Here is an 18417-nt window from a genome sequence, read left to right as displayed (position 1 = left end):
ATTGATTATTTTTGTGTGATTTTGTTGTCAGCACATTCAACTATGTAAAGAAAAAAGTATTTAATAAGATTATTTTGTTCATTCAGATCTAGGATGTGTTATTTTAGTGTTCCCTTTATTTTTTTGAGCAGTGTATATTCTGTACCACACACACATTGATGAATTACACTTTCCCCTTTTGAACTTTCCCTCCCTCCTCATAAACCATGATGTTGACTACCACATATTCTCCCTCAGAAATGTCCATGTCCCAGTTCCTACTGTAAAATCACATCAACATTTGAACGGTACATGTTCTCAGCATTTTGACAAATTCTAAGGGAAAATGTAGAGATGGGTCCACTCAACAGCACTGCTTTATTGTGAAGAATGCACATTCAGTTTGGTATGTACAGATAACTCACAGTACAATGATACAGCATCATCACATGTGCCCATTTCTTGTGTTCCTCTTGTTGTCATTGTGTGTGTGTGTGTGTGTGTGTGTGTGTGTGTGTGTGTGTGTGTGTGTGTGTGTGTGTGTGTGTGTGTGTGTGTGTGTGTGTGTGTGTGTGTGTGTGTGTGTGTGTGTGTGTAGGCAGATCGCTCAAGATTGACTTGATAACTGGACATCTGTCCATGAGCACTATGCCACATGTTATCTCCCAGTGGTAGAAACACATTTTACATTTTTTGTTTTAACCCTATCCCTAACCCTTAACTTAACCATTCAGAATTAATGTCTAATGTTAATATTTTAACCCTATCCAAAACGTTAACCTTTACCTTAAATTTGATGTTTGGAGAAACTGAATGATGCTGAACAGAAGTCAACACATGGTGTCAAAAACACTTAGAAATTTGACGTTTGGCGCAACGTCTAAATGTTAAGCTTGGAGAAACATGGATAAACGTCTGAATCTGAAGTCAAATTGGTAAAATCATGAGATCTTGTTGGTGTGTGCGTGTTTCTCGCTAACTGATCACATGACTTTCCACCAACTCAGTTTATCAATTCAGTGTTTGCATTTAAACAAACGTATAAGTGTGTGTAGGTATGTGACTGTGTGTGTGTATGTGTATGTGAGTCTATGTGTGTGTACAGTATGTGTTCATGTTTAATGAGCAGATGGAAGGTTCATGGCCTTGTTTCCCTTAGGGACCCCAGCCGTCATCACTTCAGCTCCTCTGTGGAGGACGAGGGCGTCTCAGAACCTTCTGGGCCCTCCTGAAAGGTGCAAACACAGTTTGTGACATCGCATTGAAAAGCAATTTACACACACAAAATGAACTGTGTATTAACTACTATTAATTCTGATAATCCCATTAGTGGAAATAAGGAGTCCAAGGCACGCACACATGCACACGCACAAACACACACACACACACACCTTGACTTTGTCCAGGTCCGGTCCACCGGGAAGGGATTTCTGTGATGAAAGCTGTGAGGAGAAATTTGGAATGGAGAGATTAGGCTAGAGATGAGTCACAGGAAGAAGTACAGAATGATGAAAAAGTGAATAGAGGTCATGTAAGGCACAGCGAGGTGGCTGCTCACCCTCTTGGTGTGCTGGATCTCATCGGTGGATTTGGACCTGCTCTTCATATGTTTCTGGGGGGAGGTGGTGGTGGGGCACTAGACACAAAACACAGAGAGATGGTGTCAATCACAGTTACACCAGACAGCATACCCTAGGGGCAATGGTTCTTCGGGGAATGTGGATTTGGATGGTATGTTCAAATCCTGGATGGTTTGTGCTTGTACTGCTGTTTTGTCACCACAAGCTAAGATGCTACAGATGGGACTCACTTCATTGATTTTCTGATCCATGGTTGGGCTGTCTTTACTGGTTCACAGTTATGACAAAGCTGGAGTTGAGGTTGCAGCTGTACACAAATGATCACACTCTTTTTGTCAATCTGAGGAGGATAAGAGAAGAGTAGCTCATTAGTTCATAGTTCATGCAGTGATCGTCAAAGTCCAGCTGGTGGCGACACTGACTAAGGGAGAGCATTACTCCTTTGCACCTTATTTATTTGGATCTGATTGCTTGTTAGGGTGACAAGTGATTGGCCCCATTGTAGTATAAAAAACTATATACCAAAATTATTTTATGAAAAATTAGATTTGTCCCTACTGCTATTAGCCAATTCAAATGCATTGAATAAAATATTCACTACATGGAACAACAGATAATCCCCCTCAAAAACTCTAAAGGAAGCTTGTTCTGAAGTGTCTGTCCTATATCTGAGAGATATAAGAAAGATGAGGAAACGTTTGCTATTTTTTTCTATGTATTTAACCCCTTATTTTTGGCACTAAACAGTCTCCATATATACAGTACTTCCATTCATTTTTTTGAACTGGTACCGCGGAACCTTCAGACGAGTCTTGTGAGGCCTGTGGGCGTCCAAGAGAAACCCACATGTACGTGTTCGTGAGAGTCACACCTTTCCACAGAGGGGTCGTATTAGTGTGTAGCTCAAACTGTTCGGACGCTACAGACATAAAATGGCAAATCGGCTGTACCTACTTCAGACGAGTCCCAAGGGTCATAGAGCAAAACGGAGAACACCATTGTTTTCGTGAGAGTCTCAACTTTCCTTAAAGGGGTCATAATAGCCATACCGTTCAGACGCTACAGACGATTTTATGAGATAATTGATTTTCGGGATGTGTCATGGTCTGACAAACACCGCTCTAGCTCTGTCACCTTTCACCTCAGATGCAGAAGTGCGACATCGGCGGATGCAGTGGATTGAGATGCATCCAATGCGTCTAGCTTCAACTCTATGGGAATTTTTGTATTATGCTAATTAGACATCGACTCTAGGTTGTTTAATAGACCCTGAGGTTTAAAAGTAATCCAGAACACTGAATATAAATGTCCCCCAAAAGAGGAACAATGTATATTAACAGCATACATCATATTGTATGTACAGTACATGCAATCTCTCCCACACCAGGACTGAGTGTTCTGTGGTAGTCTGTCAGTCTCTCTGAGGGAAATGACCTAGATGTGGTTGATTTGAGGCCTGGCTGACTGGACTCTCCCTCTCCTCTCCTCCTTATCCCTCCATTCCAGGGCCTATCTCTCTATGAGGGAATAATTTGTTCCCTGTGTTATAGAAGTGCTATTATAAACAAGGGCCTGTAGAATAAGGGTCTGTAGACTGGAGTGTCTCATGTGTGAGTTGCCCCAGTGGAACACCCTGTGGCTCAGAGAAAACACTTCCCATCGATTAGTCCACATGACTGACTCAACAACAGCCAAGGTGACACATCCGAATAGGACGCTTAGATGTGTTTATTACCCTCACACAAAATCATGGACACATACACACACACACACATATATGGCAGGCCACATACACACATATCATAACTCACATAAGCACGGACACACACACACAGCAAGAGGAATGTCTCCTTACACAGACTTCTGCAATGGTAGGAAAAAATCACGCTGGCTGCAACTCTCTTTTTCTCTCCTTTCACTATCCTTGTTTCATCCCTCCATCATAATGATTTAGAGACGGGAAGAAAGGGTAGCTCTCGCAGAATAGGGTTAAAAAGCGGTAGAAATTAGGATTAATAATGCCTGGGTGAGTTATGATGTGAACTGGTGTGTTATGTAATGTATTATTCTCCCAGTAACAGACCAACCCCTAATTTGGCTGGGTGACCGAGTTTTGCAGGCTTAAAATGTATGGTCTTCATATGTAATTAACTTTCTCACTGAGAGTAGAACGTGATGAGCGAGACAGGGAGAGAAATCCAGAGAGAGAGAGAGAGAGAGAGACTGAGAAAGCGAGAATGCATTCATAGATCCGAAGACTGTTCCCTCAATCTGGAACGGCTGTACAGTATGTCACCACCTGCTGTTCTAACTGATGACATCATTAACATGCTGCTAACTATTTAACACAGAGATGATGTCACAGACACTGAGCAGATACCTTTAGTGCAGTGAGCTGACCTAATCCCAAAACGATTGTAACAATCATATGGTCTTTTCAAACTCATTAGTCGACCACACATCCTTCCAATAGCAACACTGGGCACCCATCCTCCATCAGTAAGCACCTGTCAGAGGCACATAATCACTTGAGATCATTTTTGCCCAAGCCAACCTCCTATGGGGTGCCATTTGCTTACAGTGTTAGAGTGGCCAGAAAGCCCCACAGTTCTGTCTCCGACTGTCACTCATGTGGTTCCAAACCCCTATTAAGTTTTCCCCCCATTAAATGGACAACACATACCCTATAAACAGGCAGAAACTTGGAGGGCAAAGTAAAGCCTAGCCACCTAACTAGCATATGTGCTAGTGACAATTATATCAGAGAGGAGAGGTAGGAAACACATACACCAGTGGCGGTCAATGCCGTTTAATATTTATTTTTTATGAGCATGGCCTTATTTCTATTACAACATATTGGATGACTGTCATTTATAGTCCATTCACCCAGCTCAACATAACATCGATAGGTTTAGGCTACTACATGATACTACAATTTTCCCAATACTCATCATGAGGTTGCTACAACCTAGCCTATGAATGAAGCTATACAATGTAGCTGCTCAGGTCTACGACATTTTTTTAGTAGTCAATGTGACAGACAGTGACACATTCAATACACTCTTGCCTGCATCGAGCTGATCTAGGTTCTAATCATTATTCCAACAGTTGCAAACGAGAGTTTATATTGGACACATTCAGATATGTTTATCCCCATTTTGTTCCTTTTGCTTCCGTTTAAAACACATTTTTCAACAGAATCGGCGGAATGAATATCACACGCAAACACAGTTCACTTTATTAGCAGCCACATACAAACAGCATGATCACTTTGCTCGTTGTATAATTCCTTCTCGCATCTACGAGCTCTTTTCCTCTCACCTTTTCCCTTCGCTTGTGGTCTTAAGCGCACAACACGTCAGCTGTCTGTGACCAGGCAAAAAAAAACGTTCCAAGCCAAACCTTCATATCATAACCACTACACACAGCCGGCATCGTTGTCATCATATTAGCTAACGTCAAAGTCAACATAACTACTAGAACTAAAGCGTTAGTAAATCTGCATCAATCATGCAGTAAGCAAGTTGTTTAGCAGTTACACCGGCGGACCCCGGTGGCAATGAATTAATTAAACCAAAAGCTTACCTTGACTTGGAAGAGTTCCAGTGTTGGATAGCCATAGCCAGCTAGCTAACTGTAGTAACCTGGTAAATTTATGTTAAGTATTATGTTTACCAATAGATAGCAGTATTGACTTAATACAGGGTTTGTTTTCCACTATCTGTAGCCGTTAAAATGTCTGCCATATAACCGTGTTCGGAAATGCCTAATGTTATTCTAAATTACAATTTAATACTAAAATGTACTTACATGTCCGGTGTCATCAATCTAAGAAGCATCCTAAGTTAATACATATTTGCAGTGGTGTAAAGTACTAAAGTTAAAATACTTGAAAATACTACTTACGTAGTTTTTTGGGGTATCTGTACTTTACTTATATTTTTGACAACTTTTACTTTTACCTAACTACATTGCTAAAGAAAATGATGTACTTTTTACTCCATACATTTTCCCTAACACCCAAAAGTACTCGTTAAATTTTGAATGGTTACCATGACAGGAAAAGTGTCTAATTCACACAATTATCAAGAGAACATCCCTGGTCATCTCTACTGCGTCTGATCTGGCGGACTCACTAAACATGCTTCATTTGTAAATTATGTTTGAATGTTGGAGCGTGCCTCTGGCTATCCGTACATTTAAAAAACAAGAATATGGTGAAATGATTTATACTTTTACATTTGATACTTAAGTATATTTCAGCAATTACATTTACTTTTGATACTTAAGTATATTTAATACCAAATACTTTTAGACTTTTACTCAAGTAGTATTTTACTGGGTGACTTTTACTTGAGTAATTTTCTATTAATTAAGGTATTTTTACTTTTACTCAAGTATGACAATTGGGTACTTTTTCCACCGCTGCATATTTGGTGACGAGGATGACTATGGATGACTGCGTTGGATTTGTTTGCCACGAATTCAACGGAGTGTCTGGCGTGCAGCGCTGGATGTGAGACTCGAGTGAGCGGTGGAAGAAACTGAATGATTGATTCCCTGGATACGGGTAGGACAAATGAATGACTCTGTGAGGGGAGAGAGAATCGTAAAAGATGGCTTTGGCAACAATATGCTCACTGCCACCATTTGATCCTAAAAATCAGGAACATTTCTTTGCCGCTAATAAAATAACTGATGCCGCTATACACAAATCCATACTCATAAACGTTGCCGGTGCACAAACATACAGTTTGATGAGAAACCTGTTGAGCCCAGATACAACAGGAGACAAGTAATTTATAGATATGGTCGATCTATTAAAAGATCACTTCAACCCCAAACCCAGTGAAATAGTGCAACTATTCAAGTTTGATTCAGACATGAGAAAACCTACAGAATCGATGCGGAAATATATGGCTGAGTTGAGAAAACTAGCACTGGACCGTAACTATGGGAATACATAATCGCAAATGCTACACGATCAGCTGGTGTGTGGGATTAATGATGACATGATACAAATACGCTTGTTATCAGAGCAATCTCACGTTTGAGAATGCACTCAAACTGGCCCAGGACATGGAGTCGACGAATATAAATGCACTGGATTTGCAGGGAAGGGGCGCGACTGCGTGCCATACAGTAAAAGAGAGCAGCTCTGAGCGCGCTGAGTTTCAAAGAAGGGAATGCCTCGGGGTAGCAGCCAATAGAGATTGTTATCGTTGCAAAGGCACACACGCAGCGTTTGACTGTAAATGAAAACATGAAAAGTGTTACGCATGTGAAATAATAGGACATATTGGGAGGGAGGACCGCAATAAAAAAAAAGCAACGGGCTACAGAAAAGAAAACAGACAGAAGAAAATCGAATACCTCGCGATGCTCTAATTACGGCTCAAATCAACTAACAGAAAGTGAAAGTGGGTGTCTCAGACGCAGAGCAAGCGTTCTCAGTTTACAGTGTCTGGAGGCGAATACAGTATGAAAAAGGTAAAGCCTTTCATTGTGGAAATGGGAATAAATGGATTTAAGGTACTGTTTGAAATAGACACATGATGTAGCATCACATTGATGAACAGGTCCCAATTAAATGAGAAGTGTTAAGTGCCTAAACGGTTAAGGTTAAGTGCCTAAACTGAGAGACACCCCCATTAAACTCAAAACGTACACAGGGGAGGAAATCACTGTGATTGGAGTTGCTGATGTTCAAGTGGAATGTCAAGGGAAAAAATTAAGTATGCCTCTCTTAGTAGTGGAAGATACTGTCCCCAGCTTACTGGGAGAGGGTGGTTGGAGGAAATAAATTGAACTGGGCTGAAATCACACATCTCCACAGAGACACTGACACTGCAGCAGTTGCTACTCCCAGATTCCATAGGCCATGATCAGTTCCATATGACATAAAGCCTAAAGTGGATGTGGAAATTGACAGACTTAGCTGAGGATATAATTATTCCTGCCAAGTTCTCTGATTGGGCAGCCCCAGTTGTTCCCATACTCAAACCAGATGGTTCAATCAGATTATGCGGTGACTACAAGATGACTGTAAATAGAGTTTTGTTACTGGAGCAGTACCCCATATCCAAAGTGGAGGATTTTCTTTCAACGTTAACCGGAGGCAGTGGCAGATTTAGGTATAGGCGACATGGGCCAGGGGCGGCACGGGGCGCCTCCACAAAAAAAATCTGAATTGTGACATTTGCGCGATTGGTTTTCTATCGCTCATTTACACGTCACGTCAATGATATCATGTCACCATGTGGGACTGTGGGTCAATTAACCTTGTCGGAGTGGGCGCCCTGATTCTAGTTTGTGAGCAAGGCAGGCTACTACCTGGGAAGGTCTCAGAAGTATGAGATGGGGAGGGGGGCGGGGGTAGGTTGACCTCAGGTCTCCCCACTAGAAGCCCGAGGTAGGGGGTGCGGGGGAATCTATCAAATAGCGCACCGTTACTTTGTACAGTACTAATGCAATTAGTAAAATCAGTCACACTCCGAAATACTACCAAATAAACCATAATGCATTCATAATACTGTGAACATATAGTTTCACAGACAATATTGCTGCATTTTATTCTGGTTTGTGCGAAATCGTTAAGAATAATATAAAACCAGTCTGCACACCACCAAGGTGAATTGGTTTAGTCTTGACTCTTGATTGACAGTGTTGGGGGATGGGTAATGTATTGATGCTCGAGTGCCATATCAACACAAATTTGTTTCTATTTATCTTTGTTACTTCTTTTTTATATTTATGAGACTTATTTTTTGTATATATTTGTATATTTATATAGTTTTAAATGTTATAATTATTTATTTGTGTTGTTCCAAATGTCTGAATATAAATGAACGTTTTTTTGTTGGGGGGGGGGTTCGCCCAGGGAGCCATACAAGCTAAAACCGCCACTGACCGGAGGGCAACAGTTCACCTGGGTCACAAAGTGGATGCCTAGTGGTTACACACTGTCAAAGCTAAAGTGAGGGCTGCCGTGGAAGCTCCAGCTCTGACAAGCATTACAGAGCTGAACTAGTACAATCGCTTCCTCCGTAACCTCTCTACTCTCTTAGCGCCACTGCATCAACTGTTAAGGAAGGATGTGGCCTGGAAATGGTTAGAAAGACAGGAAGGAGCTTTTGCGAAAAGGAGCTGTTTTGTCAAAGGAGTTACTGCCATCAGCAGAAGTGCTGGTGCACTACTTAGCAGACAGAGACCTCATCTTATCGTGTAATGCCTCATCGTATGGTGTGGGGGCGGTTCTATCACACCGGATGGAGTATTGGCAGAGAAACCAATCGGGTTCATGTCAAGAACATTGTCGCCAGCAGAGATAAAGTACTCCCAGCTGTAAAAGGAAGGACTGGCTGTCATATTCGGAATACAGAGATTCCACAAGTGTTTATACGGGAAAACATTCGCTATTGTGACCGACCATAAGCCTCTGATCTCTCTGTTCCATGAACAAAAGCCAGTACCACAAACAATCTCTCCAAGAGTTCAACATTGGTCTGTGTGACTCAGGGCCTACGAGTACAGAATAATCTACAAGCCAGGTAGATACCATAGGAATGCTGATGCACTGAGTAGGCTGCCCGTTCCAGAAATCATCGCTTAGGAAGGAGAAAATGACCAAGTCTTGATGATCGATATGTTGGATGATGCACCGGTGAACAGCACAAATCAGACAAAGGATGTGACGCTATCACAAGTGCATGAATTTATCCTTGAAGGATGGCTTACTACGCTCGCTGCTTGGCCTTGAGTGTTCGAGATGGGTACATTCTGTGGGGTTCAAGAGTAGTTATCCCAACACAAGGGCGGGGGGGGGGGACAAGGGGACAGCATTGAAACAAAAGTGTCAATTAACTTGTTTAGCTACAGGATCACTACTCAAGCTACAACTTGGTTGTCACCTGCAGAAATGCTGATATCAACGAGGTTAAAGTCAACCTTGGATCTCATCAAGACAGACCAGAAAGTGAAAATACAACAAACGCAATGGAATCAAAAACAGAATCATGACAACAGAGCCAAACTCAGAACTTTCTCACCTGGAGATGATGTCTACACAATAAACTATGGATTTAGTCTCAAATGGATTCCAGCTACAATTGAGGATTGCTCATGATCAGTGTCATATACTGTGATCATTGGAATTGGACAGACTGAGGAGACACATGGATCAGATCTGAGCTCGAATTCCAGTTTGATCTGTGGACTTGGATCAATGCTTAAACAAGCAGGACAGGACATTGGAATGTTCCCCAGAGTTGCAGTTGGACAAACAACCTGAGACCAACAAGGCTCAAATTCCTGAGACCACCAGTCCGGGACGACCACCTGTAAAGTCTCCACAAAACGACTTTGTTTCACCATCAGGTGGTGAAGTGCTGGTGGCACCAGCTACACCACCTTTGAGACGCTCTATTAGAGAGAGATGTCCGCCAGACTATTTCAGATCCTAAGGGAGATTATCTTCGTAGATGTCCCGAAAAAAGAGAAAAAAAATGGCGTGATTATGAAAAAATCATAAATGTTTAGTTGGCAGCTTAGCTCAGAAAGGAATTAAGTTGGGTTATTAAATCAAATCAAAGTTTATTTGTCACGTGCGCCAAATACAACAGGTGTAGGCCTTACAGTGAAATGCTTACTTACAGGCTCTAACCAATAGTGCAAAAAAGGTATTAGGTGAACAATAGGTAAGTAAAGAAATTAAACAACAGTAAAAAGACAGGCTATATAGAGTAGCGAGGATATAAAAGTAGTGAGGCTACATACCGACACCGGTTAGTCAGGCTGATTGAGGTAGTATGTACATGTAGATATGGTTAACGTGACTATGCATATATGATGAACAGAGAGTAGCAGTAGCGTAAAAGAGGGGGTGGTGGGTGGCGGGACACAATGCAGATAGCCCGGTTAGCCAATGTGCGGGAGCACTGGTTGGTCGGCCCAATTGAGATAGTATGTACATGAATGTATAGTTAAAGTGACTATGCATATATGATAAACAGAGAGTAGCAGCAGCATATTAGCCTTAAAGGGGGAATCTACAGTAGTAACCTGGTATATTTATGTTAAGTATTATGTTTACCAAGATGGCAGTATTGACTCAAAACATGGTTTGATTTCCGCTCTCCGTAGCCTTTTAAATGTCTGCCATATAACCATGCTCGGAAAAGCCTCAGGTATCTTACGCCTGGTACATCCTGGTAATGTTATTCTAAGTTACAATTAAATACTAAAACGTACTTACATGTCCGGTGTCATCAATATAAGAAGCATCCAAAGATACTACACTAACATAGCATCCCTCTCTGTTTGAGCTGGGTGTTTGAGTAGGCTAAACTAGCTAGCTGCATTCCCTAGCTAAGTAAGCAAAAGTAAAAATACAACAAAATCTCTCTCTCTCTCTCTCTCTCCTCTTTCATTTTTTAATAAATATTTTTTTCCTAAACTGTTCAACTATTGTCTTTCTCTTTCAGTGAACTACTCACCACATTTAATGCGCTAGCTAGCTGTAGCGCATGCTTTCAGTACTATATTCATTCTCTGGTCCTTTGTTTGGGTGGACAACATGTCAGTTCATGCTGCAAGTGCTCTGATAGGTTGGAGGACGTCCTCCGGAAATTGTCATTATTACTGTGTAAGTCTATGAAAGGGGGGGAGGAAACATGAGCCTCCTAGGTTTTGTATTGAAATCTGTACCCAGAGGACGGAAACTACCTATGTACTCAGAGGACGACGGAAACTATCTGTCCTCCGCCTACACCATGGTGCTACCATACAGAGTGCTGTTGAGGCTACTGTAGACCTTCATTGCAAAACAATGTGTTTTAATCAATTATTTGGTGATCTGAACATATCTAGCATAGTTTTATCAAAAAGGATACATTTTTTAGTGTTTCACTATTTTAATGAACTTCACTAAGGTAGATGGTCCTCCCCTTCCTCCTCTGACGAGCCTCCACTGTCATACGCACACACAAAATAGATGAAGCCAAGAAAGATACAGGTGAACATGAGATGACAAGAATAGAATAATCACACAACGTCACACTGAACAACACACCGATTCCAAAGACGTGTCCTATACAGTACACAATCACTGGCCATCAGCTTTACCACACTCAGCCATATCCACTGTCTCTACCCTCTCCTAATCCTGAAACAGGTGCCAGTGCTGCCTCACTCTCCCTGGCATTGTCACAGCTCAGCCAAGCACATCTCATCTCATCTGAGCCTGAATCAGTTCCTTACATCATGCTTCCCCACCATCTTGCTCATTTCAGGTTTACCATACTGAACATATCCTCTATGCCCTTCACTGGCTAAGCACACTCCCTGCTGCTGTGTTGACCCTATAGTGATTCACTGACCAAGCATTTTACAAGCACTTGTTATCTAATGGACGGGTCTAGTTTTACACAACCCATGCATTCAAATGCATAGCCTAATGCCTGCTGGCACAATGAGTATCTCAGCACCGATTAACAAAGGATCGAGTTCGGAAGATATAGAACAAATGTGCCACACAATGCAAACTTAGTGATATTCTACCCCCATACATATAGGCAGGGATAATGTACCTTAAGAGCTTGAATTTGGATCACATTTTAACCACCGTTGGTATTGTTTTCAAATGACTAAACCTCTCACACGCACACACAGTAAGCTTACCTTTTCACCTGCCTCGTTCTATGGCGCTACCTGGATATTACATATATGTGGGTCTGTATGAGGAGATAAGACAATTTGGTCTAGAACCTCAATAGCTCACAGCATTAAATACAGCTAAGCGTTTCATCCCAAAGAGTGAGAGGTAGAGAGAAGTGGACAGAGTGAGAATGAAAATGAGAGGTAGAAAGAGAGAGGAGGGTACATGTAGACCTCAGAACACATGCAGAAATCAGAAGAAAATTACAGATTATTGCAAAACCGAGGGACAAAAGGATACACACCTTTCTCCTTATTTCTCCTTCCCTTATTCTCTCTCTCTCTCTCTCTCTCTCTCTCTCTCTCACTCAGTGGAAATGTGCTGGTAGGGAGATAGTGCTCCTCATTTCACTGGTGTACTGCTGCCTCTGACAGTGCACACCCCTCTCAGCCCATTCATTGTTCCACTGACGTGCCAGGCATGCATGGACGCACGCACACACACACACACCACACCACACCACACCATAAATAACACTTTATTACTGAAATGGTTTTTCAAGCATTTTTGCAAACATACATGATTGATAACAAAGGACTACATTTTGTGTGCAGTCGAATCATGACAGTCCTTTAGTACCAGGAATGTCAGAGTTTATTGTTTACCGATCCTTTATTTATATTACACACACACACACACACACACCAGACTACCCACTGCATCATTTAATCAATCAGTCTGGGTAGTTTGGCATTGACATTCCTTTCACTGTATATAAATACTTGCAAAACTATTTCAGTAGAGTGTAAAGGTGTTATGATGCAGGTGGTTTGCAGCTTACCAGCCATAGACTGCCTCGCATTTTAATGTCAGCTTGCCGGAGTAGTCTAGTGAAAGATTCTATCATAATAATTTCATCTCTGATTCACAGACACGCAATCCCCAATACCTGCCTCCATCCGAGAGAAGCATCTTCAAAGAGGGAGCACCTTCCAGCAGCAAGTTTATGGAGGTGAAGGACGGTCAGTCAATCAGAGCGCAGCCCCAGTGACATGTTCATTTCGGATGACAACACTGCTATTAATCTCAGAGACCATTAACTAAAATCTTGCGTAACAGCATCAGATGCTCGATTACTGTTTATGTTACGTAGTCTGTCCACAAGAGCTTACTCTGCGGTGGATGTGAGAGAGTAAACAGTCAGCTACAGAGGTAAATTAGATCAATACCACATAATTTATTCATGCACTGTACAATGCATGAGAGCATTATAGGTTAACACTGAAGTTTGACCCTGAGTAGCACTCTGATAACACAGTGAGAAAAGGATTGGCCGTCACAGGAGACCTGGCATTCAAAGTGAAAACACAGCAAAGAAACAAAAATGTGCTCATAAGTATTAAATGCCAATGAATCAATTAAATTAAATATCAAACTTTCACAAGAGAGAAAAGTTCTCAAAATGCTAAATACCAAACACTTTAATTAAATACCAAATCACACACTAGAAAAAATGGACTAAAAGTACTATTAGTTCAACTTAAATATTGTGATAAGTAAAATACCCCAAAATATGAAAGACCCGTTTGAAAGTAATTCCTTCATCGAAAAACAAAACAGTGTTTTTTTTTATCAGACTTCAAGGGAAGAATTGGAAGCTATAATAGATCCTTCATATCATGACATATTGTACCTTTGACATTGAGGATTAAAACAAACAATAGAGTTAATGCAGTTTCGTAGCAGAGACAGTGATAACACATTGGACGCTGACCTTATTCAGACAATCATAAGCAAAAGTGCTTGACTAGGTCTCTTAATAGTTGTGGACTTCCTGTGCACAACTTATAATCTTTGATAAACAATCTTTAAACAGGATGAATTGCTACATGTGTCAACATCCCTTGACCAAACCTGACCTCAGCATGTTCACAGACACACACACACACACACACACACACACACACACAGTAAAATGGGTACACCAGGTACACAAAGTAAAAGTGACACTTATAAAAAACATTCTCTCTCAGACACTTGTTTATTTTGAACCTATGTGTTTGGAACCTGATGAGTCTGTTACACACTCTCCTGACTCTGCTGCTCCAACAGGGATGGGAGTGGAGGAGGTGGTGGGTTGGTTATCTGACTCCTCTTTAATGTCTGAGGGGGCCCCCTGTCCCCCTGCAACCTCTCCATCCTCCCCCTGTTGTGTCTCCTGGTCCTGGGTAGGGGGTTTCAAGAGGAACTGGGGCAGCTCTAGGTGTTCCTTGGTCAGCAGGCCTCTCTGGTCATCCACCCGACAGGCCTGTGCTCTGGACAACAGCTCTATCATCGCTGAGAGAGAGACACAGGGATGGGAAAAGTGGCGAAAGAAAGAATAGAGAAATATAAACAGTTTGTCTCAAATTAGGGCTAAGGTGAGACTAAAAGGTTATTGTTACAGCTATTAGGAAGTCTGCAGGGTTTAGTCCTAGAGAGGCGCAGTAAATAAGCCATGACCCAATTGTTCTGACTCGTACCATCCATCTCTTGGTTCTTCCTGACCCTGGGCTTGGGGTTGGCTGCCTGAGGGGACACACGGACCTCTGGGCCTACCGGAGATGTAGCTTGACCCTGGAAATGGTTCAGAAGAACAGACAAATACTTCACATGCTAAGCTCTGGACACATGAGTAGGGCCAGAACTTTTTCCTTACCATGCGAACTGGCCATCACTATGCAGGACTCACCTGTGTGACTGGAGTTGAGCCACTGACCCTGGAACTGCTAACTGTAAAGACAACACAACAACAATAGTCAGTTATAGGCAGGCTACTGTACATGTTATGGAGTTTGACATAAGGCAAAACCCTGACATCAGTCACTTAAAAGGCGCTTTTCCCAGAAGAAGCTAGAATAACCCCCCCCCCTTCCCCAGTCCCTTTCTCCTCAGTATCTCCTAGTCTCTCTTTCTCATGAGTAATGAGTAGGCCTCAGCGAGTGACCACATATCCAAAGTGAAGGCAGTTCTGGTCCCAGAGCAGTAGAGAGAGGAGGTGAGTGAACTCACAGTGACACAGCACTCAACAAGCCAAATGTACTCAGACATCTAAGAGAGAGAGAGAGAGAGAGAGAGAGGAAAGAGAGAGAGAGAGAGAAAGAAAGAAAAAAGAAATAGTGTACGGGCAGGCGGAATAGAAAGAGCCAGAGAAGGAATTGATGCCAGTGTCTTCTCCATTAGAAAAACAGAGAAGGAAATAAAACACTGTACATAGCTGATAATATAACTGAGTTTAACTGGACTGGAAAACAAGTGAGATTACACAACCCCAGCACTACAATGCCCTGAATCCTGTCCATTATTATTTGCATCATGGGACAAAGAACTAGTTAACATGTGTGGGCTAATCAGTATGTATTCACCTTTGACCTTGTAGAGCTGTAGCGTCTTATTGGCCAGTTTGAACACATTGGTGCTCATGCTCAGTGGCACATCACTCCCACTCTGCAAAACAGGACATATGATCACACACAGACACTTTCTCTCACACACACACTTTCTCAGTAATAAACTGGTCCTGAACATCTCTAAAACTAAGAGCATTGCATTTGGTAGAAATCATTCCTTAAGTGCTAGACCTCAGATGAATTTGGTAAGGAATGTTGTGGCTGTTGAACAAGTTGAGGAAACTACATTACTTGGCGTTACCTTAGATTGTAAACTGCCATGGTCAAAACATATAGATTCAATGGTTGTAAAGATGGGGAGAGGTCTGGCCGTAATAAAGAGATGCTCTGCTTTTTTGACACCACAGTCCAAAAAGCAAGTTCTGCAGGCTCTAGTTTTGTCTAATCTTGATTATTGTTCAGTCTTGTGGTCCAGTGCTGCAAGGAAAGACCTAGTTAAGCTGCAGCTGGCCCAGAACAGAGCAGCACGTTTTTCTCTTAATTGTAATCAGAGGGCTGATATAAATACTATGCATGCCAGTCTCTCTTGGCTAAGAGTTGAGGAGAGACTGACTGAATCACTTCTTCTTTTTATAAGAAACATTAATGTGTTGAAAATCCCAAATTGTTTGCATTGTCAACTTACACACAGATCTGACACACACACTTATCCCACCAGACATGCCACCAGGGGTCTTTTCACAGTCCCCAAATCCAGAACAAATTCAAGAAAGCGTACAGTATTATATAGAGCCCTTATTGCATGGAACTTCCTTCCATCTCATATTGCTCAAATAAACAGCCAACTTGGTTTAAAAAAACAGATAAAGCAACACCTCGCGCCACAACGCCTCTCCCCTATTTGACCTAGATAGTTTGTGTGTATGCTACGTGTGCCTATTGTAGGCTAAGTGTGCCATTTTTTAAAAATGTATGTAGTTCTGTGCTTGAGCTGTTCTTGTCTATTGATGTTCTGTATTATGTCATTCTGTATTATGTTTCATGTTTTGTGTGGACCCCAGGAAGAGTAGCTGCTGCTTTTAGCAACAGCTAATGGGGATCCTAATAAAATACCAAATACCAATACATATTCACTCAAGACATTCTATAACACACACACACGCACACACACACACAGTCCTCACCATGGTGACCATGGCCTCATGTGTTCTGAGTTGGTGTTTCTGTAGTACCATAGAAAGGGCATCCAGCAGAGTCTTACTGGACTTCACCATGATGTCGAATGTCTTACCAGTGAAAACCACCTCCAACCTGAAACACACACACAGCAATATACAATACATATTCAGAAACAGTACACAAATCAAATCAAATGTTATTGGTGGCATACATACATTTAGCAGAAGTTATTGCAGATGTAGCAAAATGCTTGTGTTCCTAGCTCCAGCAGGCAGTAATATCTAACAATTCACAACAATGCACACAGATCTAAAATAAAAATAATGGAATTAACAAATACATAATTATTAGGATGAGCAATGTCGGAATCCAGAGTATAAAAAGATTTACGGTACCATTCAAAAGTTTGGACACACCTACTCATTCTAGGGTTTTTCTTTATTTTTACTATTTTCTACATTGTAGAATAATAGTGAAGACATCAAAACTATGAAATATCACATATGGAATCATGTAGTAACTAAAAAAGTGTTAAATAAATCAAAACATATTTTAGATTTGAGATTCTTCAAAGTAGCCAACCTTTGCCTTGATGTCAGCTTTGCACACTTGGCATTTTCTCAACCAGCTTCACCTGGAATGCTTTTCCAACAGTCTTGAAGGAGTTCGCACATATGCTGAGCACTTGTTGGCTGCTTTCCTTCACTCTGCGCTCCAACTCATCTCAATTGGGTTGAGGTCAGTTGATTGTGGAGGCATTGACTGACCTTCTTGTCTTAAAGTAATGATGGGCTGTTGTTTCTCTTTGCTTATTTGAGCTGTTCTTGCCATAATATGAACTTTGTCTTTTGCCAAAAAGAGCTATCTTCTGTATACCACCCCTACCTTGTCACAACACAACTGATTGGCTCAAACGCATAAAGAAATTTAAATTGTGTTTTTTCATTGGATAAAAGCAGAGACACAGAGCTACAAAATGGTATATCATACACTGCATTTGAGGAACAATGGGAAAGTAATTCTGCTTTAAAAGTTGTAACCTCACTTTTGAGAAAATGGCCTTGGAATGTTTTGGTACCTACTGGAGAGCTCTTATTTGTATACACCCATTCAGCATCGTTCACACCCTCTTAACTACTCATGGTGTGATTGTGACAACGTACAGGAACTCAAGTCCTTTTGTTCACCCGACCTAGAATACCTCACAATCAAATGCCAAGAGAATTGTCTTCGGTTATAGTCACAGCCGTGTATATTCCCCCTCAAGCTGATACCAGGACGGCCCTCAAGGAACTACACTGGACTTTGTGCAAACTGGAAACTGAAAATCCTAAGGCGGCATTTACTGTAGCTGGGGAATTTAACAAAGCAAATATGAGGAAAACACTACTGAAATTCTATCAACACATTGCCTGTAGTACTCGCACATCAAAAACTCTCAATCATTATTATTCTCCCTTCCGGGATGGCTACAAGGCCCTCCCCCACCCTCCCTTTGGCAAAACAGATCATGACTCCATTCTGCTCCTCGCTTCCTATAGGCAGAAACTCAAACAGGAAATACACATGCTAAGGTCTATTCAACACTGGTCTGACCAATCGGAATCCATGCTTTAAGATTGTTTTGATCACGTGG

The 18417-nt window shown here is 41.6% G+C and overlaps 1 protein-coding gene and 1 long non-coding RNA gene across 6 annotated transcripts in view; both read right to left on the bottom strand.

The window, feature by feature from the left end:
• Positions 1–333: 333 nt before the first annotated feature.
• Positions 334–13034, bottom strand: LOC115174434 (uncharacterized). Of its 2 annotated transcripts, none has more exons than XR_003871776.1 (5): positions 12518–13034; positions 1790–1899; positions 1538–1615; positions 1371–1421; positions 334–1207 (listed from the first exon to the last, which is right to left on the bottom strand). It is a non-coding gene; the product is annotated as an uncharacterized LOC115174434 (long non-coding RNA). The 2 variants fall into 2 exon arrangements; XR_003871777.1 differs by lacking the exon at positions 12518–13034 and adding an exon at positions 12237–12284.
• Positions 13035–13427: 393 nt separating this feature from the next.
• LOC115174407 (regulator of G-protein signaling 14) overlaps positions 13428–18417 on the bottom strand; it is a 34431-nt gene continuing 29441 nt past the window's right edge. For all 4 annotated transcript variants that reach the window (XM_029732920.1, XM_029732929.1, XM_029732924.1 and 1 more), the window contains exons 11-15: positions 16787–16913; positions 15618–15699; positions 14945–14985; positions 14736–14829; positions 13428–14550 (exon numbers count right to left, since the gene is read on the bottom strand). In XM_029732920.1, coding sequence (XP_029588780.1) covers positions 14255–14550; positions 14736–14829; positions 14945–14985; positions 15618–15699; positions 16787–16913 — 640 coding nt within the window. In that variant the 3' untranslated portion in view covers positions 13428–14254. The remainder of the gene's footprint in view (positions 14551–14735; positions 14830–14944; positions 14986–15617; positions 15700–16786; positions 16914–18417) is intronic.

Source organism: Salmo trutta, chromosome 3 (assembly GCF_901001165.1).
Source record: "Salmo trutta chromosome 3, fSalTru1.1, whole genome shotgun sequence".
Lineage (NCBI taxonomy): Eukaryota > Metazoa > Chordata > Actinopteri > Salmoniformes > Salmonidae > Salmo > Salmo trutta.
The sequence above is the reverse complement of the archived record's forward strand: the minus strand, read 5'-3'. Positions and strand labels throughout refer to the sequence as shown.